Source organism: Leuresthes tenuis, unplaced genomic scaffold, assembly GCF_036924035.1.
Source record: "Leuresthes tenuis unplaced genomic scaffold, fLeuTen1.0.hap1 SCAF_16, whole genome shotgun sequence".
Lineage (NCBI taxonomy): Eukaryota > Metazoa > Chordata > Actinopteri > Atheriniformes > Atherinopsidae > Leuresthes > Leuresthes tenuis.
The window spans coordinates 16,165,971-16,193,527 of record NW_027325370.1 but is presented as its reverse complement, the minus strand read 5'-3'; the positions used below and the strand labels follow the sequence as shown (position 1 = coordinate 16,193,527).

The window sequence follows — 27,557 nt, the reverse complement described above, 5'->3', positions numbered from 1 at the left end:
CCTAAAAGCACACATTTCTGAATCTTTGTTTTACAGATACAAAACACGAGTTTGTCAGTGTGAGTTTTTAAACATTTGCGCCAGCACCGTGTAGAGTTAGAAAGTTCGATGAAGCAAGAGGGTCTGTGAAAGCCAGTCAGCTTATGAGGAGATGAGGGTTTTCATGCAAATGTAACATTTGGGACGGTAGTACGCATTTCCATTTGCATACTCATTCACCCCGACTTGTTTATAAGTGAATAAATCCAGCGCTGCTTAGAGTGCAACAGCTGCTGCTGGGCCACTCACATTAGTACTCATTCATACACTCACATACATAAAATCAGATGCTGCCAAAGTTCCAGCGGCATCCGTGGCACTACTATGCAGCTATACATGCTCAAATTTGTGCATGATCATGGGCACCGACACTTGAATGCATTCATATGTTGCTTTGTATGGCTGTATTTCTGAATCTTTCTTTCTTTTTTTTAGTGTGCATTTGTAATAGCATGACTAACCACATGTGTTCAACTGTGTTCATGTGTTTGTATGTCTGTGTGTGCATGCTCAACCGTTCACCTCTGAAGTGTTAACTCGTCCCTCCTGGAAAGAGCAGTCACTGGCATCCTGTGTGCACATGTGGCGATATTTACACCAGTGGCAGGGGAAGTTTGCATTAACGCAGGACAGGCACCTGGAGACAAGTGAATATGGGAGAGAGAAAAATGGGTAAGGGGATACATTTTTAAAGCAACAATTTAATCAAAAAGAGTCACGAAAAAATGCTGTTTATGCTTGGACTAAAATTATTTTTTTTAAAAGTCTGAGTCTCCAGTTGCTCTTTTTCACACAGTCAGTCACAGCAGCTATCACTGCGCAATTGTAATGTTTCTGTTAATAAAAAAAAAAAGATACCAAAACAAAGAAAATATTATTATTAGGAATGAACAAAAGTTTTCATGACATTTGGAAAAACTGAAATGCAACAGCTTGAAGAGCAGCTTCTAAAGCCCCTTCTTCCCATTAACCTAAGAGCATTAGAGTATGGCTTAATGTCTGAAAAGCCACCCCGATCCCTTCTCCATACAAGACATGAAAGCAATCTTAAAAGGTGGAACCTATTAACATTTACCATCCACTTTCATCCTAATTTGGTGTATGATTCGCTTACGCCTTGTAATGGACTGGTAACCCATCCAAGGTGTACCCTGCCTCTTGCCCAATGGTAGCCGGCATATGCTCCAGCCCCCCCTGCGATCCTGAATTGGACTAAGTGGGAATTGAAAATGGATGGATGGATGGGCAACTGAAATGTTGGCATCACAACAAATTATTGTAAAAGAAAATCATTAAAAGAAAGTGAAAAACAAAGTATTCTCACCAAACATCATTAAAACACTCTGCAGTGACACCTAGACTAATTCTGTTGTGAGGCACTTTTCACGTCCTCCATAACTATATCATCAAGACACAAGGTCCCAATTGAGAAAGTGAATATTTTTCCTGGTGCTACCTTGGAACAGATTAGGTTTAAAATACAAACGGTTTATGGGCATGTGAGAGACAGTCTGGGAATCTGAGCCAAGCACAATGTCCAAAACCTTGGAACAGGCAAGAATGTATGGAAACCACGGCCAGTGAGCTGCAGATGAGGAAACCTCGTCTAAGGTCAATGTAATAATACGCTAATAAGCCCTGAAATTCTTTTGTCACCATAAAGTGTTACCAGAGAATGGATTGCATGTGTTTGACTGTAGTGGAGTGAGAGACAAATTGATAAGACAGAAAAACAGATGATCATTTTGTCCTCACTGATGAAAACCCAGCTCCATCGAACTCAATTCTTATAGATTATGTTCAATATGCTCTGGGAGACCACTTGTCAATGGAATTCAGGAAGAGTGGGGAAACAAATCAAAAGAAAACCTTCAGTGTGGGGGTGTGAATCACACTCTGACAGGCCAAGCGCGGACATGCGTCAACACAGTCGCACAAAATCAAATGTTTATGGCCAAATCTCCAGAAACCATATTGGAATGACAAGTATAACTACAGTCTCTTGCATTAAGATTTTATTCCTGCTGTCAGCAAGGCCAAGGCAAATGCTGAAAACAACCGAGAGAGAGCAGGAAGGAATATTTGGCGATTCACTTCTACCTTATTCTCCACGCTTTGAGGCTTACAGTGAACTAAGCTGGCAGACCAAGATAAGCCTGTTTTTATACAAAAATTTCCCTTTTTTTGGTCTTTTTTTATTCCATCAGAGTTGAGGAGTCAAAATGAATGTATACACATTAAAACATGAATAACATGACAAAAACAAGGCTAACGTGGCTACCAGGAAGACATATTTGAAGGGAATACTGTATAGAGGGGCAATAGCTACTTCAGTTTTTATATTTTCTGATTTTGTAAATGTCATACCTTTAACCAACAGTAATTCAATAGTTAAGAATAAAACCAAACTTTGTTTAGCACAAAGTCCCTGTTTGATCATACTTTTTGCAAGTTTTCTCTTTTCAGTGCAAGACTCACACTCTGCATTCTGTCAATCCTTTGAAAGCCACAGGGGCAAACACAGAGTCCCCTTCACAATCTTTATCATATTGCAGAGGAGACACTACCATTCAAGATGAAAACTTAGTCAGAGTGACAAAAACAAGCTTGTCCTTCAAGAAATAATTACAGAGACAGAAGTCCTTTATATTCAGTAAGTCTCATCATCTCTTTCAGTTTAAACAGGCTCTGGCTTTCCAGTTTCAACGGGACTTCTGAATAAAGTGTCATGAAATTTCTTTAAGCGGAGGCATGTTTAATTGCATGTTATGCCAGTCCTCTCTCTCATTTGCTGTCAGGGTACTCAATCAGGGGTCTTATAACACACAAAGTCACTGCTCTCCGACTTGAATCCACCCAAGGAACTATTCGAACCCACTGCACTAAATGGCAGACAAAGTAAGTTATACAGTGTAATATATTTTTGTGGTGAGCAGTGGATATGGACCTCATATTTGTAAGTCAAGATGGTACAAAGGCCAAACTCTGCATGTGTGAAATAGCTAAGTTATCAGTGCAGAACACAGCAAAATCTCATCATGGTGAGCACATTACAATACCACATAAACTTATTATAGCTCACAAATTGCTACCCTGTTATTGAAATAATCTATATATGTAGAGCTCAAAATCTCTCCTCCTTGAACCAGTTCTTGTCAGGTAACCGAATAAAGAAGAGGACAAGAACTTTCCTATGAACTGAAAAGAACTCAATCTATATCAATAGTTAACTCTTTGGCAGTAGATACAAAAGTAAAAATAACCACAAACCTCTTCTCACAGCTTGACTGACAAGTGACGTTTGACAAGTCTAGAGCAAAAACTCAACAGTAATGAACCACAACAACAAAACTCTGGTCCTTCAAACTAAAGAACATTTTCTCAGCCATGCTGCTGCCAAAAAAAAGAGACTGACTTCAAATTGGATCTCAGTCTAATCTGGGTAGTGTATTTGTCTCTGCAATTGGTTTATTCAGATTTTGGAGGGTTAACTCCTAAATTGCTTGTACTGGAGAGACAGACTGATGTCAGAGGCTTTACATAGCCAGGGATTAGCTAGTGAGACTAGACTGAACTGCAGTGTGAGGTTTATAATCAATGCCAATGGATTTCCACGGGGAGAAGGGTGGACTAAGGTTATGCTAACAGTCCGATGTTTGTTAGTAGAGCTTGTGAGCCAGTTCCTCCTCAGTATTAACCCCGGGGTTTATCGATTTCTCGTTGGGGGAGATGTGCATGTACATTCACAGATGTGTTATGCGCGCACACAATTACAATAACATACACTCGCAGGCTAAGACAAACTTACTCAAGCTGTCACCCACATTGACATGGAAGCATTTCTCTGGGTCAGCTGATCAGTGGGGACTTGTCTTACAGTAGAGCTGTCAATGACTGGACAACTAGCTTGAGGTAAGTGGCTGCGCTGCTGCAGTGTAGTCAATAAAATCCCCTGCTATTTAGCTAAGCCTAGCAACAGAGCCAGGTCAAATGCCTTTACATCTTCGCCAAGCTTTTGTTCTTGCGAGGTTGGATCGATGTAACAAAGCTGTTAATATGCAACCTGGCTTTGGCACAAGCATATATGAAGGGAGTGAGTGATTATACCCTTGATTAATTCTGGTCAGAGTTGATGAAGTCACAGTTTAAGCTGCAATTCTTTCCTAATTAGGGGGTTAGCCTTATTTCTACTGCCCATCGAAACATGCAAACATGTGCCTGTCCTAATAAAATTGACCGGCTAACTGTTTTGAGGCAACAAGCTTTAAGTTTTATTGGTTTTATGAGTATGTTGAATAGGATGAGCATGTTGAGATTCTAAATGAAAACTATTGTTTTATATGACATCTCTCCAAGATAACTAGTCTCAAGTGTATAATGCTTACAAAGCACAAGACTGGCGTGCAAGTTTGTCTATAAATAGGTTCCTTTGTGTTTTATCCAATAAAGCTTCAAAGTGAGCAGCAATAAAATGATGCCTCATTAAGTTATACAGCATGGGAGCCAAATGAGAAGTTAGATTCTCAATGGGGTTTCTCCGGCTCATTACTAGACATTATTGAATCTTGTCACGGAAATGTCCAAAAGCTGTGAATCTGTGAGTCGCAACCCTCAGTTGAATTAAATAAGGTTGTGTTCACTGGAAATTCAACCAGAAAGTATTCCAACAAAAATCAACATCAAGTAATGGTTATGTAATCAGAAAGAAGGATGACTCCAAACTGTTTCCCACCAGATGAATCCAAATGTTATCAGTGGATCACCAGTGGAGGTAAAGGGGAGGCGGTCTCCTGGAAATGAGAGCCATCTGAGGGCTGAAGTGTGGGCTGATCCCATCTCCTGAGTGCCTCTTTTCACTGCATAGATTTCAGCCCTTTCATATTGTAATGGTCATGGTGGCCTGAAGCTGGGGCGCTAACCTTTTAGCTGTGTGGGACGCATTATTCCCAACACAATGGGCACAATCTCTGTCTCGTTTGCTAACACTGCTTTATATTTCTCTTTCCCTCTTCATGCCTCTCTAGCTCTCCGGGAATGTGAGCTCTCTTCCATGTTCCACTCTTCCCTCTAGCGCTGTGCCTCCTGTTTGTTTCTCTTCCTCTCTTTAAAGATGCATTATTCCTCCTCCCGCATGCTCAATTAAACTATTCCAAACCTCTTTTTTAATGCAAATTTTTAATATTGTAAAAGCGTATGTAAATAGCTCTCAGCGCAATAGGCTGTGCCAAGTCTGCGCCTTCTGTCTCTGTCTGCTCCCTCTGACTGTGCGTGCACCTGTTTGTGTGTTTGCACGAGCATTTGTGCGGCTGGTGATGCCGGTGCTGTATCCACCTTCGAGCATGTTGCGCGGAGTTGTGTGAAGTTGCACACAAGCCCATCTGGATGCTTGCCTGCAGGCTTCTCTGTTCTGTTACTGTATGTCTGTGAGTCTGCAAGTCTCTTTCATGCTTTCACCCACCACACCACACCCAGGTGGATAACTCCATTATCAGCTGCTGAATGCTGTGACTCCTGTGCCCTGCTTCTTAGAGGTAGGGTCAAAGATTTGGAGGTGAAAGGTGATGGTGGAAGGGGAGCATTGTTTAATCTGTTGGTTTATGTTACAGCTGCAGCTGGGATAACTGCACTGTAGTTTTACAGTCCCGTGGAGTCCTAAGGGGTCTGGGAAGGCCAATATCAGAGGCTTTAAAAGCAGCATGCCCATTATGCAGGAAAGAGGAGAGAACTGGGTGAGCAAATTAATAAGGGGCACATGACATAAACGCACTGCCCCACCCAAATTAGTACCAAATTAGTACCCAAACATGTCCTGCATGAATGCAAATATTTTTAAATAGACACTATGGTGTCTTTTCTGCAGTTACTCTTATAATATCTTGCAAACTCTGTACCTCACAGTCAAGCAACAAAAGTCCATACACATTCGCACACATGGTTTCAAACGCAAATTAAAAAAACGAACAAGGCCTGGAGGCCCTGAGAAGTGGCCCAGGTGAGCCTTTTTTCTCCAAGCCCACTCCATTATGACCATCTCCACACAGGCACCCCAGCTAGAGCTAATTAACAACCTATTACTATGCAGATATATGCAGGGCCAAGAGCAGAGCGCAAGCAATAAATGGGCTTGATGAACAAGAGAGTGGAAAGAAAAAGTGAGGTGGGGGAGGAGGGTGGAGAGGGTTAAGAGGGGTTGGGACCAGGGGATAAAGGAACAGGAAAAGTGCGGAATGGGTGAGGAGACGAAATGAGGCAGACAAAAAGGAAGGTGGGAGAACAAGACAGGAAAAGAGGACCTTTAGGGTTAGAGGGGGAGGGAGGGGTGGTCGAAGGGCATGTGGATTCAACACTCTGCATTAAAAGCTGCAATGATGCTTGTGATTTAGGATATTGTCAAAACTGACAATTTTGAGATTGTATTTTGAACTAAAGCCTAAATCAAATAATTCAGGCCTATTTTCATAAATCTATTATTGGTCTATTATTGTAATCTGCAATCTAATACATGGAATACTCCCTGTCCTCTCAACAGGTGCATGCACAATGAAAAGTAAAGAAATTTCTCTGAACGTAATAGTGACAAAATTCTTATTTTTTGCAGTCTGAGGGTTTGAAGCTATGCTTATTAAGTGAAACTGAAGTGCAAAGTAAGTATTCTGCAGATATCATTCCAGGTGCATCGACACAAAGTCTAGCTACCTTAATAGGAGATGTGAGTCAGTGCAAGATAGAAGAGACAAGAGTGAGACAGAGCAAGAGTGCGCAAACCAATGGGCAGTGAACCGCACTCAATGACTTCACTGAAGGAGCCAAGAGTCATTTAGCCAATGACATTTTATTTATTTTCATTTAACCTTTATTTAACAAGGCAGGACAATTAGAAACACATTCTTCATTCATTATTTGGTTGATCTCACTCTGCAGCTCTCTCCAATCTCCTCCTCCTTACTTTGTTCTTGTTTAGATGAAGATTTACCTGGCTGGCATGACTACCAAGCCCCCCCACCCCTTTTTTTTTCTTCTTTTGTGTGATTATTAAGGGTTTGCTTATTGATATAACCCCAATTTTTTGGAACCACTGTATTTATACCCTGAAGAGAAAAAGGGTGCAAAAAAATTGATTAACAAAAAAAGGAGCACCAGTCAAACCTCAAATGAAGGAAAACAAACCACAAATAAAGTAACCTGCTGATGACAGAGGACATTTTTCTCTGTAAAATTGTCTGTGCTCTTTGTGTTTAAAGCTGAATAAAGGCTTCCAAAATGGGATGGCCAACAGTAATATTGCCTTTTGTGTCTGTCATGTCAGTTTCAAGCATAGCTTTAATGTACGTGTAGATTCTCAGTCACCCGGGTTATGGTAATCCTATGAGCTTGAATAAGGACAAATTCACTTCTTTTCTTGGTTTCTGAAGACATTTCAACTCTCATCCTAAGGTCATGTGTGTCAAGAACACTCATTCTCACCTGTGCGTTGTCTACTTGGCTGACCAAACATGTTCTGTTCATAAGTTCTAACGTGTGAATGGCTGTGAAACCACTTGTGGAGTCAAGACTACATTGTAAGTATTGCATAGGTACTATCTGAGACCATCTACTCCCTTCAAAGATGTTTTTTTCTAGGTCACATAGATGGCTTTTTGTCTATTTCCGGTCCATTCGGTTTATTCTTGAGGTGTATGTGAACGGTTATGTCTTGACCTGGAGAGCTTGTGAAGCGGTTGTTTAGTATCTCCTACATAAAGGTCCTTGCACTAGTCGCCACTCTGGGTGCTGTTGGGTTGGAAATACAAATTAATATTGTTTGTAGAAGTCTCTCAGACACTCATAGCGCATACAAAATGACAATATTTCTACGCCTGTTCTTCTTCTAATTTGCTAACTACTATAAATAAATATTTTGGCACATGTAACTAGAAAAATATACTTTTACAAATCGCTCCGTAGAGCTCAACAATTGTTTGTCTGTAAGTCAACTACAAAATCGCAAAAGTTGAAGTGTTAATGACTGAATTCCAATAGCTAAATTATTTTTGAACATTAGTAAACTTTATACATGTATAATGCAATACATGATTCATGAGCTGAAGCAGCATTAATTTTCTAAATTAACATTAACAACAATCCCAATGAATCACTCTTATCATTCTCAGTGAAAGCATTCCTTACCAGAAGACTCTATTAGCCTTTTCCTCGGTCTCCTCTTTCTTAAATAGTAGACTTAGGAAATAAATACATGTAAGAACTGCTTTCAAACCAGTGCTGAAAAGTAAATCAGTATTCCTATACTTAATTTGGGGATAATTAATTTTCAAATAACATGACTGACGTGTTTTAGCCTTCCATACTTGGCTGCTCTTCTACGTCTTGCATGGGTAGCAATCGATTTATTATTTCACTCACCAGTAGTCTCTTCATTGCTTGAGATTTAATTAACTAATTGATTTGTTAAAAGCTTGAATACATTGAATACTGAATAAGCAGAGGTTGCACACCGTTCTCTCCTTTTGTCATTAAATTCCTTACTTTCAGGCCGATATTTTAGCACCATTGTTTTTGAAAAGGAGTCACATTCACCCATGTGTTGCTTATCACTTTTCACCATGATGCATCTTACTTACTGCATGTGTAATATCCCTGTGTACATGAAGCTGCTCTCAGGTTATTTAACTTGGAAAAAATATAGTTTCTCAATTGATTTCTGTTCATCCTTCCCTTCAGACTTAGCAAATAAACTCAACTTACGACTGGTGGACGCTGCAGTTGTAGAAGACAAACAACACGCTGGCAAACTTCTTCCCCGTCTCCTTTGACTTCAGATACAACCTTATTACACGCTGGTCACCTAAACGAAAACATACAAAACATTGATGCCATAAATTATGAATGTTTCTTTAAAAAAGTGTTTTCATCAACAATGCTCCTGTATTTTCGTAGTCCAGTCATCAAAGATCATTGGTGGAAAATGTTTCACGATGTTAGAATCAAGCCCAGTCACATTCATTGTATTCTCAAAAAAAATGTGCATCGTCATTTCAGACGTCACTTGTTATCTCTTGTATAGCCGACATTACATGTATAGATGTTTCTGATGGCAATATAATTTGAAGAGAAGTTAAAATGTGGGAAAAAAATATTTCTTATCTTATTCTAATTCACCAATTTGAATTACATTAGGAGCTATAATCGACTGTTTTGAGTTACTGGTGAGTTATCATCTGGACATAATGTGCACGTTAGATACAGCTTAAAAAAAATCCAAAATACTTCATCCCGCTCCCATTCCAGAAATATTTGTCTGATATAGTAATCTATGGCATACCCAAACATGGAGTAAATGCATGACTTTTGTCTCTTTTGACACTCAACACTCAATATTATTTTCCCCTAAACTGTTAGAATCTCTCAAGTTGCTTGTCAAAGTCAAGGAAGGATCCTCAATGACTGCTGCTTCCAGAATGTCACGTCATCAAATCTCGCCAAGGACTGTTCCCAATGTCAAGGATCGTTTAAAGGGCTGAATCGTTTGTCTTGTGTCATTTCAAGGATGATTCGGTGTGTCTTTGGCATTCTCAAACAACCACAAACCTTTGTGCATATCTGAGGCGCCGCAGACGGGAAACAGAAAACTAATCTTGCTGTCACCGTATTTGTTGTCACCATAAAGTTGTGAACATTTCAATGTTCATGTTATTTCATTGTTTTCAACAGCAAAGTATAAACTGCAAAGATAAGACAGCTGTTATGTGGCAACTAACAGTTATTTAATAGCCATGTCAGTTTTTCAGCTGTTGTGCATGTAAGGTTTACACCTTTACTTTACCTTCACCGTTACTGTGACGTTTTCCCACTTTTGGGGATTATTCCATAAGATGTTTTGTCAAATACAAGGAAGGACTCTTTTTGAAGAACTTTTGAAGAACCATACTACTGAGGAAGTATCCTTGACTTTGAGAAAAGCACCAATAAGTTTTACTGGGACTGAGTTAAAGATGTGAACATCCTTCATCCATCCAAATTTTTCTCCAAACAAATGCCTGTAGTTGTGACTGAAACCCAAATTACAGCCTGATGTCTTAACTTGATGCCTGATGCCTTAGTCCAAATTTGATAAAAAAGGGTATTTTATACCGGCTTATGTCAGGGTGCTTTGGAAAATTGAAAATACTTGAAAGATGAGGTACAGCTGCTGGCTACATGATGATGAAACAATCACATTTAGAAGAAAACTTTTTCGGGCTATTTCTCTTACTGAAGTGAATCATCAGGACCCCTGTCAAGTAAACAAAACAAAAAAAAAAAGACTATTTTACCCTGGTCTCGTGTGATGGGTGCAATGTCTTTTGTAGAAGGAGACAGGCAGAAGATCCGTCCACTGTAGATGCGCCCTTCTGTCTCTACATAGTCGTCAAAGGAGCAGTTCACTCCAGCAGACAGACTAGGCACATTCTGAGCCTGAAGCACCAACTAGGATGAAGGACAAAAGGCAGAAAGATGAGGTACAGCAGAAATTTAAATCAATATACTTCATTACCGATGCCCCACAGCAGAAAATGCTGCTTGGATATGTGGCTCACAACTCACTTTTCAGCTCTAACTCAAAGTGATTGCCAGTGATGACACAACTAGAAGTTTTAGTTAATGTAATTTCATATTAATTGTGTTACTTTCCCTGTCCATCTTTGTTCCTCCCTTTCGCTATATCATGCAAACACAAACACACCAATGCACAGATCTCTTTATGGATATGAGATATGAGAACACCCTGTACCTGTACTTCTGACATGGTCACAGAGACAGTCTCGGGGTGGACGGAAAGATGGACACACTGCTCCACTCTGGTGGTGAAACGTTGAGGCTCTTCTGCCCGCTCACAGCGATCTCTTCTTGAACATCTACGAAACAAGATTATAGCACAGTCACACGGCTATACAAAAGCCTTTGAGCATTTCATTCAGATTTGTTTTGTTTAAATCCACATTAATCCCGTTTACTGGTTGTCCTTGTTTAGGTAAAGTACTCTTTTAATTTGGAAAAATAAATTCACCCTCCTCACAAAGTTGTACACATCCCCGGTTGTTTTGAGTGGAGATATGACTGAATTAGTGATGTGTTGTATTTGTTGAACCACCTCAGGATGCTGAGTTTCGGGAAGAGAACTCGTTTATCAGGGGTGCAGAGATGCATGAAAATTAGAAGTAAATTAGGGAGGTACCTATGAACAACCAATGCATTTAAACAGCTTAACACAGCAATAACTGAAACATATTGTGTTAAATGGCAACACGAGAACCAATTCAGCACAATTCCATATGTTTTATGGAGTTTGAAAGAAGCAAACCTAAATTGTTGTTGATATCATGATCCTGTGAATCCTGATAATGAGTGGGGATACTTGCAGTAGTAGTTTGTATAACCAAGTTTACCTCAATTAAAATGTCTGTACCAAAATCTTAGAACACTGATAAATAACTTTAATTGCTACCAGTAATTATTACTTGATGATACAGTGATAAATCACTGCATAGCCTAACAGCCAAGAAAAGTACAAGAAAAGTGTAAAAGCAAATAGGACACAAGCTAAGTTAAGACAGAGCACTGATGCTCCTGATCGACACCAGCTGCTCATTCATACTTCAGCATCACTACCTTCTTCAAGTCGCTTGGCAACCTGATCACGGGAAAACAAGAAACTTCCACTCATAGATCGACATAGATGTGAGCCATCATGATCTGAGACTTTGTGCCAATATCATTTATCACCACAGCTGTCCTCACCCCAGCGTCTTCCCTCTGCACTAAGAATTTAGTATTGTCAATTTAATGAAACTCTGATGTCTTTATATAAGCTGTATTTGTGGTGGGCCTCTTTACTTTTCAGAGTCTTTAAGAGCTCACTTAGAGAGTAGATCCCTTTCAATTAACTAGTTATGGTCAGTTCCACTTTGTGACTGAAATAGCAGAACAAGACTTGCTGCAGAAGGAAAGAAGGCAAAAGAAGAAGAAAGACGTTTTTCTGAGGACCAATTACACTTTCAGAGAATTACATTTTTTTTAAGCATAAAACAGAGACCCCCCCCCCCCCCCCCCCCCCCCCCCCCCCGCCACATATCTGATGTCGGAATTAAGAGGGTCTGCGTAGACCAGCTTTTCCATCAATATTTCCAGCAGAGCACAATAGGATGGTTGTGGAAAGATGAATAAAAGCAAGATTGAAATTTCTCTGTCAACCTGTGCTTTTCATTTGTACAAATGCTGTCAGTACAAGGAATGCCTTTGGGGATTATTTTACCAAAAGATCTGCATTCACAAGACCAACAAAAACCTTTGAATAAAATCATCCAATCTGACCATAAAGGCGTAGCTCACAAGGTGGAGGACACGTATGGTGGCCCATCATTCAAATGCACGGAGGTGTGAAACTGCCTGTAACAATCCTAACCTTAACTGTAATCAAATTAATCGCAAGATTTGTCAATTAATCATTCAAGAAAAACCTAAAAAGGGAGACTGCTTTTCATTGTCGTATAAAAATGTCACACATGTACTTATATTATGCAATAGGTCTACATTGTGTGGTCATTAATAGGAGAATTAGATAAAAAAATTGATCCACCTCACTGAAAATGATTGTGTGTTGATTGTACAGTTGAGTCAACAGTACAAGCACTTACACATTATGTAGCACACACCAGCCACAGTGAGGATCTCCTGATCCCAGACAGTCTCGACAGGAAGTATGCTGCTCACAACTCTCCACTGGCACACGAGTGACCTAGAAGAAAAGAAGGGAGGAAAAACACCTGGTTTATGTTGCGCAGAAACAATGTTTATACTAGACACAAACTGCTTATACTTTATAGACTTTTAACATAACAGAGGTTCCCTGCACCTAGAAAACATGAGATTAAATTGCACGCGGTCAGATTAATTCTGAAGGAGCTGCCTACAAACCCCATTCTCCGAAAAGGTTTCTATACACACAGCCTTAGACGATCATATTACTGTAATGTACTGCTCACAAATCTCCAGTGGATCAAAGCACACTGAAGTAATCAAAACATGTATGTATATTCATAAATTGAGGTTTTCTCTCCTGTTGGATGTTGAAGAATTGAGAGTTGTGATCCATTCCAAACTGAAATATCTGAAGTGGGTCATAGCTTTTATACGTTGAGGTGAGCCTACTCCTCAGACTAAAAACCTAATCTAATCAAATTAGGTTAAAGCTGTAATTACATCAGATTTATTCTGATTTGAGTTTAGACTAAAAACATGGCAACTGACATTCATAGCATCTTGAGGATCCAGCCAACTCATTATACAGCCATCGTGACACTGACATTTTGTTTTTGAGTAAAAAAAAAAAATAGCTGTACTTTAACTAAATTACAGACCAGGATGGGAATAGCAAAAGACAGGAAAAGATGAAGCTACAAGATTTGAAGTTGAGCATCCAGCATTTTGGGAGCATAACATATACTCAGCTCAAAGAGTGAGTATAAATCAATCAGCCACAACATTAAAATCTCTGACAGATCAAGTAACATGGCTAGTTCTATTACAAAAAACAACTTACTGCTGGGAAAACTTGTTGCTTTCGCATGGAAGTTACTCAGACGCTTGCCGCCTACCTAAACATTTTTGAAGACCAGTCACACCCTCCACATGACAACAGCCACTCTCACAGAAGCAGCATTCCTCAACAGGACAACAGTGAGTCCCATAAAAACTGCGTATGCCATGACAGGATCGGATGTGATCTGATGGCATCTGAGGGAAGCAAGCAAATTCACCACCAAACAGGACCTGAAGAGTCTATTGCTAAGGTCCCAGCCATAGGCACTGCAGGACATTCAGATGTTTTTTTTGTCCTCGTCCTCACTGTATAGACCTCTTTTGGTGGTATGAGGAGGACCTACTCAATATTGGGCAGGTGGTCGTAATGTTCTGGTAGATCAAGTGTAGCTTTCTTGGTAGTGACAAATTCAAATCTTCAAAAAAATATTGAAAAAAGGAGAGATGAACATGACAACTGACCTTTTTTCAATTAATCTTCTTATCTTACATGTGACACTCTGACTAACTGATCTGACCATGACCGGGTTTGTTTGATGCCTTAAAAATATACTACTGTACTTAATGCAGTTAAGATAAACATAAAAGATTTATCCTTTTGTCGAATGAAGCACTGGGAGCTGACATATTAAATACATACATAGATAAAACTAAACTTTGATGATATCAAACAATGCTGTTGAAATGTATTTCTCCCCAAATACAACCAATTAGTATCTGCACATCAGGGGGTTATCTACTATCTTAAGAAGCCCACAGATGGTTGCCTTTGCAGATATCATTTAACTATCATGTTATGCTACTACTTGCATCACCATCTGCCATTTGTTCACAAGATCATTAAAAAGCAGGGATTCTCTGTATTTTTTGCAGGTTTTCGGATACTCTAAAATCAAGTAATTATCCCCTTGGTGAACATTATGAAATGTTGGAGTCATCCCTGTTGCAAATACAGTTTTAATCTACCTTCTTAAAAATCAGTCTCATGTGTATCAGCATCCATATGTTAAATCTCAATTTGCTGGTTTCTGTTTGGCAGTGACAGGTGGGTTGGCAAACAGGACACTGCTTCAGGGAAACAAATTCACAAGCCCAGTCGGCAGCGTGAAAGCTACTCTACGGACACAATCGAGAAGTTTTCTGGGGCAGTTGATGAATTTTTAAATACCTCACTGACCACCTAAGACGTGTACACATATGAACGCATGCACTTGCGCTCAAACTCCTAGCTGTCCTACTCAGGGGAAGTATGACATCAAGAACACTGCAGAGGCAAGGCACACCAGCTGAAATGGAAGGTGGCGAGTGAGGATTCTAAAGCCCGCAGCAGGCCAGAAATCTACAGATTTTTACTGTCACATGCTGTTTACTGACTTATCAAACTTCACATAATACATCATACCATTTAAATGCTTTAATGATTGAACAATTGCTCAATGACCGATCCAACATATTTTCATATGTTGGTTTCAATGTAACTTTGACAAGTTTGTTTGTCACTTATTCTTTTGCTTAAAAACTAATGAAAACAGAGGGACTTCCTGTTGTGTTTAAGATGCATCTTGCAGTTACTGAGATAAACATTCCTTTGTATGTTTAAACCAATGATACATACAGAGAAGGGAGGGGATAGTTGCTGAGTACAATCTACGAAAGAATTTTAGCAAAGAGATTCTAGCTTCTTTTAATTATTTATATATTTAAATATGTATTTATCTCTCCTCGGCCTGTTAGGTTTGTTTTAGTCTTGTTTTTACCTTCACTCTCATTCAGTCACATTGAATGAAAAAAAAACCCCATCTTGGTCAAGAATTAGAACTGAAAATACTTTGCTTAACATTAAATGGGACATTGAAACTCTCCTCTGAGCGAATGAAACTCAGACACTATCACAGTGCCGGTGGTGTTATTCTCCTGGAAACCAATCAGGCTGGTATAATAGACAGATGTTCCAGGAACCTAATCTAGTTACACATTTCAGTCAATTTAGAACAAGCTTGTCCCTTTCCAAGTACCACCATGTCATTTTAACACTGTAAATTCCCCCATTATATAATGTGGTATTTCAAGTCATGACACTTTTATTTCTGTGAGACCAGGCTCAACATGTGCAAAGAGATCTGTCACAACACCACATTTTCACCACGTCTTTTTGTGGCGAAAGAAACATTCACAATAACAGTATCACTACAATATCCATTAAGAACCTATAAAAAAAAATATCACTATCACACCTTTTTGAGTATTTTATCTCTTTTTTTGGCAAATTTTCTCTTTCAACTAAATTTTTTAAAATTACCTTGGGATTAAGAGTGCATTTCTGAATTTAAATCTAATTTAAATAAAAACAAATACACACACAAACAAAGTATGGCATGCAGTACTACATACTAGTATCAGAGTATCAGTATTTTTTAATGCAACAAAGTAACTGCAGTTTCATGGTGGAAGATGAAAAGAAAATGGAGACGAAAAACATAAATTGTACTATAGTGAGGACCATCTCGCCAGACGTTCTTCCATATATGAAGCTATTACAAGCTATATCCTAGGAGACTTTCCACACAAACAGCATATCTCATAACTACAGGCAAATAGTCCCTGCATTTCAGCCTCAGTTTTGTTCTGTGTCACTTCAATGTATAGTTGGATACATTAGTTTATGGCAGATTCATAGCATGGTAATAGTAACCTGTGCCTGATAGCCATTATAACGCTGCCATCACTAGGCTCTGGCCTCTTACGGAACACCAAATGGCTGCAAATTGCTGTCATTACTCGTGGCTGGATGAATACCACACTAGTAATAATGTCTATCTGATAAAGGGAGGAGGAGAAAAAAAAAAGACAACATGCCACGCTCAAACACAATAGCCAGGGAGAGAAGTTGATTCAATGTGAATTTGCGATAGTGGCCAAGATGATGTATTCCAATGGAACAGTTCAATTATTGAGTTTTAGAAAACAGATAATGGGATGGGAAACGGGAGATGCACCGCCAAACACTCTTTGTCTTACTAAGGTGGCAAGGGAGTGAGAGTGTGTGGGTTTGAGACACTGTAAGTAAGTGAGAACCACCAATTTATATTAAATATGGCATTTTCATCCCTGGCCGATTTGCTGCCCCTGAGGAAACACATCCATCTGTGGACTGTGGAAGGAGGTGGAGGGGACGGGACAGGGGAAATAGGAGAAGAGGCAGAGGAAGACAGAAGAAATGTGATCATAGAGGGAAAATGTCCATTTAGCCATTCATTTTAGCTTTCAACTAACAATAGGAAGTATTTGTGGATTATCCTCCAATGAGTTTCAGATGCTCTTTCCTTTCCTTTCCATGTTTCCACAGTCGAGGAAAGAGAGAAAGACAGCAGAGTAGATGATGAGGGGAGTTTATTACAAATAAATAATGGCTACAAATGAGCCCCTCTCATTTGGGTCATGATAGAGAGGCTCTTAATTTGCCTAGTGGCAGATGAGAGCAAGGAGGAGGGTGCGGGACGGAAGGAGGGGGTGAGTATGAGGAATACGGGAAAGAATAGATGAGAAAGACACACAAATGTAATTGCGACTGATGTTTCATTCCACATATGGGGCCCTTTCGGTCTCAGCTAGCTGCAGTCATAGGCCTAGCTGTAATTGTCCCATCTGTATAATATGGTGGAGAATATAAGGTGCTATCACTACAAAATAGGCTGATGGATGGCTTGCTCTGCCAGCAAGCCCAGTTATAAGACTGCTTTACAAATGCACCCATGTTACCACCAACACAACCCAGATATGCAATTTGTGCTAAAGCATTCAGGCAAAGTATTTGACCATAAGATGGCCTGAACAACTTAAACAAGAAGCTGCCACTTCCCATTCAGATAACATGCACATAAATGCACAAAATGAGAAAGAATTATATATAATATACACACAATAGTAACAGGTATACATATATCTATATATATAGTTGTCTCTCTAAGTCTTTTCTTCTGTTATGCCCTCATCTGTCTTGAATTTGGCTCGACACACCAAAAACACTGCAAATGAGGCCATATATCACTAATAACCACTGAAAGACAACCCTGGGGGCAGCAAACAGAAAAGAAAAAGTCCCTGCGAAAGAAAACATCACTCCATCTTTATATTCTTAAACACATTGTTGCCATCATAAGCTCTCTAATCAGTTTTCTAACAAAAAGAACAAAAAGGGAATTTTGAGCAGGTTCGTGTCCAAAGTTAGGAAACCCGACAGACTGCAACATCAGGGAAACCTGCACAGTAGGATTCTATAACATGTGTATCTGTGTCCTAACATTACAGCTTCGTATTGATTTTATTTATTTTATTACATTAAAGAACAAGCTCTAGACCCAAGCTATCCAGATTAAAACATACCAAAATTCTCTGTTTACTTTAAATCAAATAAAACCTAATTTTCCTTTTTATTTGACCTGTTCCTGCATTTGCCTTTGTGCTAATTTGCTAGTTGAATATGAGGTAGCCAGTCAGTTCATTGTGGCTTAGCATAAAGACTAAAATCACAGGCAGAAAGCTAGCCTTATTCTGTCCAGGAGTAAAACAATCCACCTTCTTGAAAAATGTGTCTTACAACAAAACAACAAAAGTTATGCGTGGGAAACTCTCTTGGCCAGGAGATATGAATTCCTTAGTTTTTAACAAATGAGATGCACAATGCTACTTGATGATATTGAGCTTTAGAGACACTGGCTCGCACATCATTTCATCTTTGAATGGAGACATTCTAGCCCTTTTGAGGCGTTTCCGACAGTTCTCGTTAAGCCAAGCTAAATATTTGCTCCGAACATTAATGACTCGCAATATTTTTATCCAGTTCTTCAGAGCAAATAAATCCATTTTCTGCATCATATCCTTGATATAAAATGGTCTTCTTAACAGCATACAACTTTGTACAGCTTGCAAAACACAAAAGGTCCAACACACCCACAGTCTTTCTTTCCTTTCTTCTAGTATGAAGCACTCACACATTTCTACAAAAATAACTTCATCCCATTTACACTTTCAATCTGTTGTTCCACACCACATGAAGACTTCTCTCTCTGATGGTCTAACAAATCCTACTCTGATCAGTCAGTCACTCACTTTTCTGCCTTTGACACGCAGCTTCTCTTTGTGTGTCTGCATTTTGTTTGACAGCAAAGACAGGACAGACTATTAAAGCAAATCTATCAATAGAAAATATGCTAGTACAGTACCAAACTGAAGTACGTATACTGTTCAGTGTCATCTGTGGTAGTTTTTGACAGCATTTCAAAATATATACGTATAGACATGTTAATAGAAACAATTAAAAGAACAATTTCAAACAACATTGTGAACAGTTTTCACTGAGATAATGGCCTGGGTATACATTTTTCTAATTGGCTGCAGTGTGTCCATCAATTATTGATAGAGGACACAACTCTGTCATTATGCTAGTTCAGCCTGTACTTAAAGAGGGTAACCATAGCAACACAGAGAAAGTCAAAGCCTCAGTTTACGTTTATTGCACCTCTTGAATAAGCTAAGAAATAAATGGAAAGAAGAAAATTTGATTATCTTACAACACTGAGTGTAAGCCTTCACTGCATCTTACGACGCACATATCCACCGACTTTATTGATACCTTGTATCACATAAGGGATCTTCTCATATTCCACTCACTATCAAATTTGCAGCTTTATGCTACAGCTTGTGATACACATGGCCTAGTTACAAAAACTTAATATCGATTTGGAGACAGTGACATGGCTGGATCTTGTTGTTTAATCATCCTGTCAAATCGTAAGTGTTTGGCAACCATATGCACTATAAGCAGCTATGAATCATGTTATGGTTCAGGCTCACCGCAGAGCCATATGGTTCAGTGAGCACAGCATACTTAAAAAAAATCCTACCATTGTCAAGTCATATCTAGGGTTCCTTTTATTCACAAAATTAGAAAGCAAATCCAATACATTCTCCACCCTTTCTAATACATAATAGCTGTGTGGAGAAAAAAAAGTGTTTAATGATAACAGTGATAAATCCACACAGGTTTATAAGTCAATAAAAGTCAGGTGTTGAACTTGAGAGCTCACCTTGATAACTTTCACAATTATTCACAATATTTACTGTTGTACTGAAATAACAGTGTGTTTTGGCAATAAACCTCCCTGTCACTAATTCTAATTTGCCCATTCAAAACAAACGCTAAGGCACGCTGCTCCAAAACTAAACTCACCGACTGGGTGACAGGGCCAAGGGCACTTACAGAAGATTTATGTATCTTGTCCTCATTATTCTCCCAGTCACTGCACATTTTCACTAATAATTTTAGCAACTTCGGAGTTGGACAAACACCAAAGAAACTGGATTAAAAGGAGCACATGGCAGTATCTTCTCCCTGACCTCCAAGTGCTAGAAATGCTGAGTGAATTGAATATGAACCCCCTCTGATGTGGTGCCATGGGTAGGGTTTCTCCACTGTACAGCGCAGTACAGTACAGTGGATTTCTGTACAGTAGCTAAATCAATACATGGAGGTACATCATCAGATTATTATACCAGTGTCTGAGGCACTACACACAGGCGAGGCCGTTTGCTGCCAAGAGGTCACCTTACAACGCTGTTTTACAAGCAGCGAGGCTTGACCTTTCTCTTTGAGTTCAGTAGTGCAAATCTGGTCATGACGCTACAACAGCAAAAAGATCAGACACTGAGTAGTGAGCATCAATACATGAAGTAGATTACAATTTGCAAAGTCCTTTAGGCTTTCAGTCTGCGGTGATGTAAAAGAACAGCTCATTATCATGGGAAGTGAAAAGAAAGCTCACCTCATAGCTGCATGTGAGAAGTAAGACTTGTAATTACATGATAAGCAAGTCATTTGGTACAAAGGTACAATGGAAATCAATAGATTATGAGCTGTAATCTATTTAGTCACTTACTTTAAAGCAATTAGGTGATGTCATCCACAGGGACATGCAGGATAAAAGAAATATTTCTGTCTCAGTGACGTCAACAACAAAGAGCAATGACAGGATGAAAAATCTTTCCAACTGTGCTGTTTTTATTAGACTGAGACAATTTTAACATGAAACTGGGAGACAACAGCAATGATAAAATTGATTTAGTGCCATAGTTCATTTTTATGAACACAAAAATGAGGAGATATTACCGAGGAGGCCGAAACAGATCAAAAGGATGAGGCAAGCAAAGACACGGAGTGAAAAACACACAGTGAGATAGTGTGTGTGTGCGGGGCGTTAGTGTACACCAAAGACACAAAGAGAGGCATGTGTAAATCTATGGTGGGCTAATCGAAAACTCTCCTCATGCTGTGAATCAGTTTTATGTTTTCTTGCAGTCAGTGCTGCTATGCTGATATGTGGTGTATTTGCTGCAGTCCAGTCCGCCGCATTTAATTATGTGCAAGTGAATACGGCAAAAGCTAAATTGCTCTGTCAAGCTGCGAAATGGGCTTTTTGATGTTTGAACTCTCATTGCTTGGCATTTCTATTATTCAACAAGGGGGGAGAGAATGGAAGGATGAAGAGGAGCAGAGGAGAAGAGGACACAAACAGGGCGAGGATAGACCCCACCTCTGACAGTGATCATCATATATGACAGGCTTTCAACTTCCCTGAGAAGAGTTCAAATCCTGGTGGTGTGGGGTTTCTGGAGGTGAGATGTATCAGCCTAACTCTGGCAACATCAAGGAATGCCATTTTTTTGTTAAAATTATAGCATTCATTACAAATATGCTTATAAAAATAGCAATCCCATCTGATTAGGCAAGGTTAAACTCACTATTTTCAGTCCAGAGAATAACCACAATGAATTATCCAGAATCCAGATAGCTTCTAACTTGGAGGATACTCCTCATCGGCAGGCTACAGGGGCTCTGCACATTCAGGTCTTTTAATGCCTAGAGCACAACTTCACACCCCCAGCAGTGGGGAAAAAGGCCCATCCTCTATTCTGTGCTGTCTATACCCTTACTTTGAGAGTAGTTACTCCACAAACTCTCTCCATCGGAGACAGACAGACGTGCAGAGCCAGAGGAGTATTGCAAATATGAGGTAGAGAAAGTTGAAGAAAATAACAGAGCATATCCTGCAAACCAATTATATTTTCCCACCTCTCAAGCTCTAACCCACTCACGTTCTCCATTTCGGCTTTCCAGCTTTATTCTCTGACTGAACTGTGAATCTGGTCAATAGTAAAGATCTGAAAGTGAAAGGCCATTATTAGCCCTCCTCGAAGATGGAGGTCTTTGCTGTCAATTAGCACGATTCCGACTTTCACAGAGACAAAGCTATACAGATACAAAATATGGGATTTAAAACATTAAAAAAATATTTTACAACAACAGCATCAGGCACAAAAACAGGCTCAAACACAAATAAGTACCAAATTGTACGGCCATTTTCCATAACTGTTGCAAAACTGGTGAAGAAAACATTTTGAAAATTAACTTCCATGGCCATTTGTAAGGGAATTGAACTAAGCTTAGTGTAAAGACAGGGAAATAAAGACTGCACCTAGATCGATACAGCCAGTGGAGCATCTGCAACTGTTGTGTGGACCAAAGTTTTTAAGTTTTGATTTTAAAAGTTGGGGTTTGGCTCATTGCATATCTTAAACCAGAAATTGAATCCAGGGGATGGATCTAAAAGAGGACGCCTCACGTGACAGCAGGGTTTGGTTTATCACCAACTGTGCTCTAAATGGGAGCATAATTTACAAAATAAACATGTTTTATTCAAGAAGATGTTAAACTGACCATTGAGATCATAAACTCACAAGAAAAAAACAAAAGTGAGGTTGACGCTTACTGGGCACAGAGAAAAAAAAAAAGAAAAATTCAAAGATGAGAGTTCTTGACATGCATGCCTGCACTTTACTGGCTACATTTGTAAAATGTAACAGCATCGCCATTAAACGTGTTGAAAAGGGAGCGCTGTGGGTTCTAAGAGGTTTCTCTCCTGATAGCAGACCTCCCTGCTGTCACTGAACTAACACGGACAGACATGTAAGGAGCATATCAGTGCTCATCAAAAATAAAACGCTGGCTTTAATAATTGAAACAGACTTTCTGGTGGCAATAGCAGTCATCTTTAATGCAGATGAGAGGAAATAAAAGGGAAGATCTGCAAATGCTCCCAGCATGGACCTCCTTCATCCTGCGGAGCAGCTGCAGAGCACTAGCACTAGCCCAGCATTATTATTCTCATTGATAACATTGCTTTAGTCTTACAATCTTACAAACCTTTTTGCCAAATTTTGAAAATAGACAATATGAAGCAGTTTCCAAAGACATTGGCTGAGACTGTAAAGGCTCACTCATATCCTCCTACTTGCTTCTTCTCCTTGTTTTACACTTGGATTTAGTTACAGATTGCCACTGACCTGTTCTGCATTAGTCATCGCCTCTCTCGTAACATATACTACCAGGTTTTCCTTTGTTATTTTGTCATTGTGTGACAGTAAATTTTCCATGCAAAGTTAAGTTCAAGTTCTGTTAAACTCTGCTCCGTTTTTGGATTTACGTTTGACTAACTGCCTTAAAACAACTTTTGTTTTCTGTTTAGTCATTAAAGTCAGTTTTTTCCTCAATCACTTGCCTTTCACCTGTATGCGTGTATTAAGGTTTTCCATCTCTACATAACTGGGACTGCGTGTCACAAACCCCCCCCCAAAAAAATAGCATTTTTTTAGACTACCGAATCACTGACTACCGAAGCTCAGACATGCGTTTTAAGTATTTCTCAACATTTAACCTTTATTTAAGCCTCCTTGAATACCATCCATGATTGTAGAGCCTCATTTCCCCTCCCCTCCTTCCCTGTCACATCAACAGTGACGCCATCCATTTGTATCAATTACACTCCACTTCCTCTCTGTGCTCATTCAGACACATGGAAGTCAATTAAGCCTAATCGCTGGTAAATTAAACAGAACTGTCTACATACTGGGAAAGTCTCGCTGAAGGTTATCATGTTGAGGTCATTAACTGTTATGAGATAAGGGAGTAGTGGAGGTGAATGAACGAGAAGGCATTTCAAGATAACCCATAGATGTTAGAGCTGTTGGATTTTATACGTATCATAGTACTCCACAGGTTAGGTCACTGTGGGAAATAACAAGTTACTGAGACTTTCACATTTGTTAGTCATTTTAGATAAAAGCAACTGCTAAATGACTAAATGTAAGAAATCTGGAGCAGCAGACCTTCGCATATTTATATAGAGCAAAAAAACGAGTTAAAAGGAGTCTTTCTTTGCAATGATGTTCTGTGGATATAGTTGCCTCCTTAACCTAACTAATTGTTTTTCCTTTATTTATTTATTGCTTATTTATTTTTGGAAAGTAGCTGGGTTCTTCGGCATTAATTATTTTATGAAGAATGTTCTGCAATAAATGCAAAAGGTATGTGTATAGTGTATTCCCCAAAGGAAGAATGGAACTGAGCTTCATCCTATATGGCATGTTTTAATATTCATGACATTAATTAGAGATGACTGTGTTTCTATGTGTCAGGGTTTGTATGTGAGAGAAAGAGAGGGAAAAAGAAAGTGAGTGTAAACAAGCACACTTACTTTCTTTTTCCCTCTCTTTCTCTGTGCTGATTTACCACACAATGCCTGCCTCGTGCGATATTACCTGTATCACCTGAGAAGGTGACATGAAGTGATGTGCAATTACAGTATCTTTTTAAATGGTTATTCTGTTATGAATTCTCCTTTTATGAAGCCTCTACATTTACTGGTTTTGTTCATTCAGACAATTCTACTTTATGTTTATTACAGGAGTCAAAGTGAATGGTAATGATGTACTGGACTCCATCACATTGAAGTGCTCCAAATAAATTTGTATTCCTTATCTTAATCAGGTTGACCTCAGCAATATACAATGTGGAAAAATTAGAAGCGTGCACAGAAAACCTTAGAGTGAGCTATTGCTATTCCATAGGGTTTGCCTTTTTAGAGACTGGTGGTATAGCTTTATAACATAACTTTGAACACAACACAAATTCCATTAGATTACCATGAAAGGAAATGTAACCATATGAGGGAGAAACAGTTATGAAAAGTCAATTATTTTAAGTTCTACTCTCTTCACAAGTATAAGGAGACTCAGATGAAGCTTTAAATTTAGCTTTATTCAAGCTCTAAGATTGGATATGAATCACATGCGTTCATACGAAAGTGGACCTATTCAACGCCAGACAAACATTATCCTAACAGTTATGTAGGGTTGTAAATGAATCACATCATGTTTACATATCGGTGGGTATTTTCCTGACTCGTCTACCAGCTGACTTCTTTACTGAATAATGCTTACCAAACCTCTGAATTACTTCTTTTCCACAGAGATGGCGACTTTCTGGCACCTCGCTCAAAATAACATGTACGAGCTGCCATATATTGTTCGAGTGACTTGTCAAACAAGTTGACAACAGACTCTCTGCACCTGTTGTATCTACTTTCTATTGTTGATGCAGAGGGACTTATATGCACACACACAGCAAAATTAACAAAATTTCATAATAAGTATCAAGCCAGAGAGCTCACACTACCAGACATAAAATATATGTATACCAATAAATAAAATACATACAAGTTATCCAATGCCGAACCACATTATAAGGGTGTTTGAGTCTTGTTTTGACCAACATTTTCCTACCATTTCAATTGGACTAACATGTTTGCAGCATTTCAGAAATGGAAAACTCAGCAGTTTTTGTTGCAAAAAAGCCACCATACAGATAAATAAAAAGAGATTTTACAATTTTAACATGTCTCTGCCCAACAGTCCATTCTTTATAAATCAGTAACGCAAGCAAGCCAGATAGTAGCTGATGAAATTTACAGTGCAGAGACTCTATGAAGGCTGTCTGTACTTTTCTTATGCATTCATGAGCCTTTTTCTTGCTCCTTAAATTGGTGCCCAAAAACAAAACTCTGTCAACTCCTGTTTTATTTTATTTGTTGAAGTAAAAAAAAAAAAAACTGGGAGCCCACAACATTTGTACATGCGGGAATCAAAATGTTGGATGTTTGAGTTTTGACAGTCGAGATTTAGTGTTAAAGTTAGATTAAGGGATTAGCGTTAACATCAGGGTAAGGGTTAGACATTCAGCTATAATCTTTGATAAAAAAGGAGGTTTAAAGATAGCATTGGACTGCTAGAGAGTCCTCACAAAGATAGTGAGAGAATGTGTTTGAATGCTGCTTAAGTTGGAAAAGTGTCTATGCAGCGTATGCGCCTCTGTATGTATGTAATTAGCTTGATTGCTTGCCTATGGAATGTATTTTTTTAATACATCTTTCCTCATCAGCTCGTTATTGTGCTCCTTCAACATCTCTAACTAACCTTCAGTTTACAGTTCGCATTAAAGAGAGGCGTGCATATTTTAATACAATAAGCACTCAGTATGGACTGTATTCATAAAAATGTGTGTGATAATGTATGAATCCATATCAAAGAAGAATATGCATATCTATGCTGTCATTTACAATCCATATCATACATAAAAATACATCTATGCATGCGATTGTGCACCACAGGTTGTCACATATCACTGTCTCCATCCCTAAAATTGACAGAGAGACACATTTCTTTTTTCCTCAGGATAGTCAGTGACAGCAATCGTATCATGGACAAACAGTATCTGACTGTACTGCTGATCGTTATGCTTTGGAGGGCTCATATATGTGTCTGTCCTACCTGTTGATCAGTAAGGGCATATAGGAACTGATGATCCGGGCTGAAGAGGAGATCTCTCAGGATGGGGCTCCCATCGCTAACCACCACATTCTCATACAACAAGGCAGGCTGGGAAATGAAGTTCACCAAGATCTGGAAGAAAAACAGAAAAAGCCACAATTACAATGTAGCTGTAAAAATTGAAATAACTAACAATATTGTCATGGTACAGCGGTATATGCAGTGCGGTGTGTGGCTTATTATATCAAGTGTACTGCTTCCTAATTATGTTACACATAAGCAAACTCCCTTGATTTTACAAATTTTACAAACTAAAATGTCATTCATTGATTCACTGAATAACAGTTTTTTGTACATATTGCGGATTCCCATAGACACCATTTACTCTGAAACCAAGTTTCTTTATCATTTGCGTCACACAAAATTCAGTGTCTCAAACACTGTTTACCCTGACAAACTAACAAATGCTTGCTTTATTTGTTAAATTTGGTATAAGGCAACTATTTCATCTTTAAAAATCAAATGCAACGAGTGTCCTTAAAATTTTTCTGTCATTTGAAAAACAGCCATCACAATTGACACATCACATTCCCAGCCGAATAAAGTTTTATTTATGCTGAAACTCTAAATTAAACCAGTTTGTTATCATGCTACAACGTGGAGAGTGTAACAACAGTAAACACGTCTAGGATGGTTCTTTTGTTGGTGCTTGCCATTGTTGAGTCTACTGGCAAAATTACAGAGTTATAAGGGTCACTCCTCCTGCAGCAGTGAGTAAATCTTCTGTTGTTCTTGGTGTGGATCTTACTCCTTCTAATTTCCCGACCCCCATCTGCTCATCCATCACCTGACAGCAGTTTAGTCTGCTAAATCGGTAGTGTTTTTCTGCACTTGTTCCGTTATCGATCTTTTTTCCCCCTCCTTGGTCTCAGCAGTTTTTGTGGTTATCATCTGCTGAATCACTACCAGAGTTTCCTTGATCTTTCTCCAAACAGAAGGTTCAATAGCAGGCTGGCTGTCATCAGGACGTGCATTTTTTGTTGCTTAAGAGAAGGGAAGCACATAGGGCTAAAATTCAAGTGCTCGGTTGGACTAAAACTAAACTAAAAGGTATCATGTGAGCTAAGATTACAGATGAAAGAAGCAGGACCAAATCGCGGCTTACTGCTCCGTGTCAAAAAGATTTTTCCTGACTTTCAAAAGCGCGCAGACTTCTTGTTGGT

At 39.0% G+C, this 27,557-nt stretch overlaps 1 protein-coding gene across 2 annotated transcripts in view; it reads right to left on the bottom strand.

Moving 5' to 3' along the window:
* The window catches only part of LOC140271455 (plexin-A1-like), a 239,833-nt gene that overhangs the window by 102,312 nt on the left and 109,964 nt on the right, over window positions 1-27,557 (bottom strand). For both annotated transcript variants that reach the window (XM_072366682.1, XM_072366681.1), the window contains exons 4-9: window positions 26,335-26,466; window positions 12,711-12,811; window positions 10,808-10,931; window positions 10,350-10,503; window positions 8,782-8,881; window positions 562-676 (exon numbers count right to left, since the gene is read on the bottom strand). In XM_072366682.1, coding sequence (XP_072222783.1) covers window positions 562-676; window positions 8,782-8,881; window positions 10,350-10,503; window positions 10,808-10,931; window positions 12,711-12,811; window positions 26,335-26,466 — 726 coding nt within the window. The remainder of the gene's footprint in view (window positions 1-561; window positions 677-8,781; window positions 8,882-10,349; window positions 10,504-10,807; window positions 10,932-12,710; window positions 12,812-26,334; window positions 26,467-27,557) is intronic.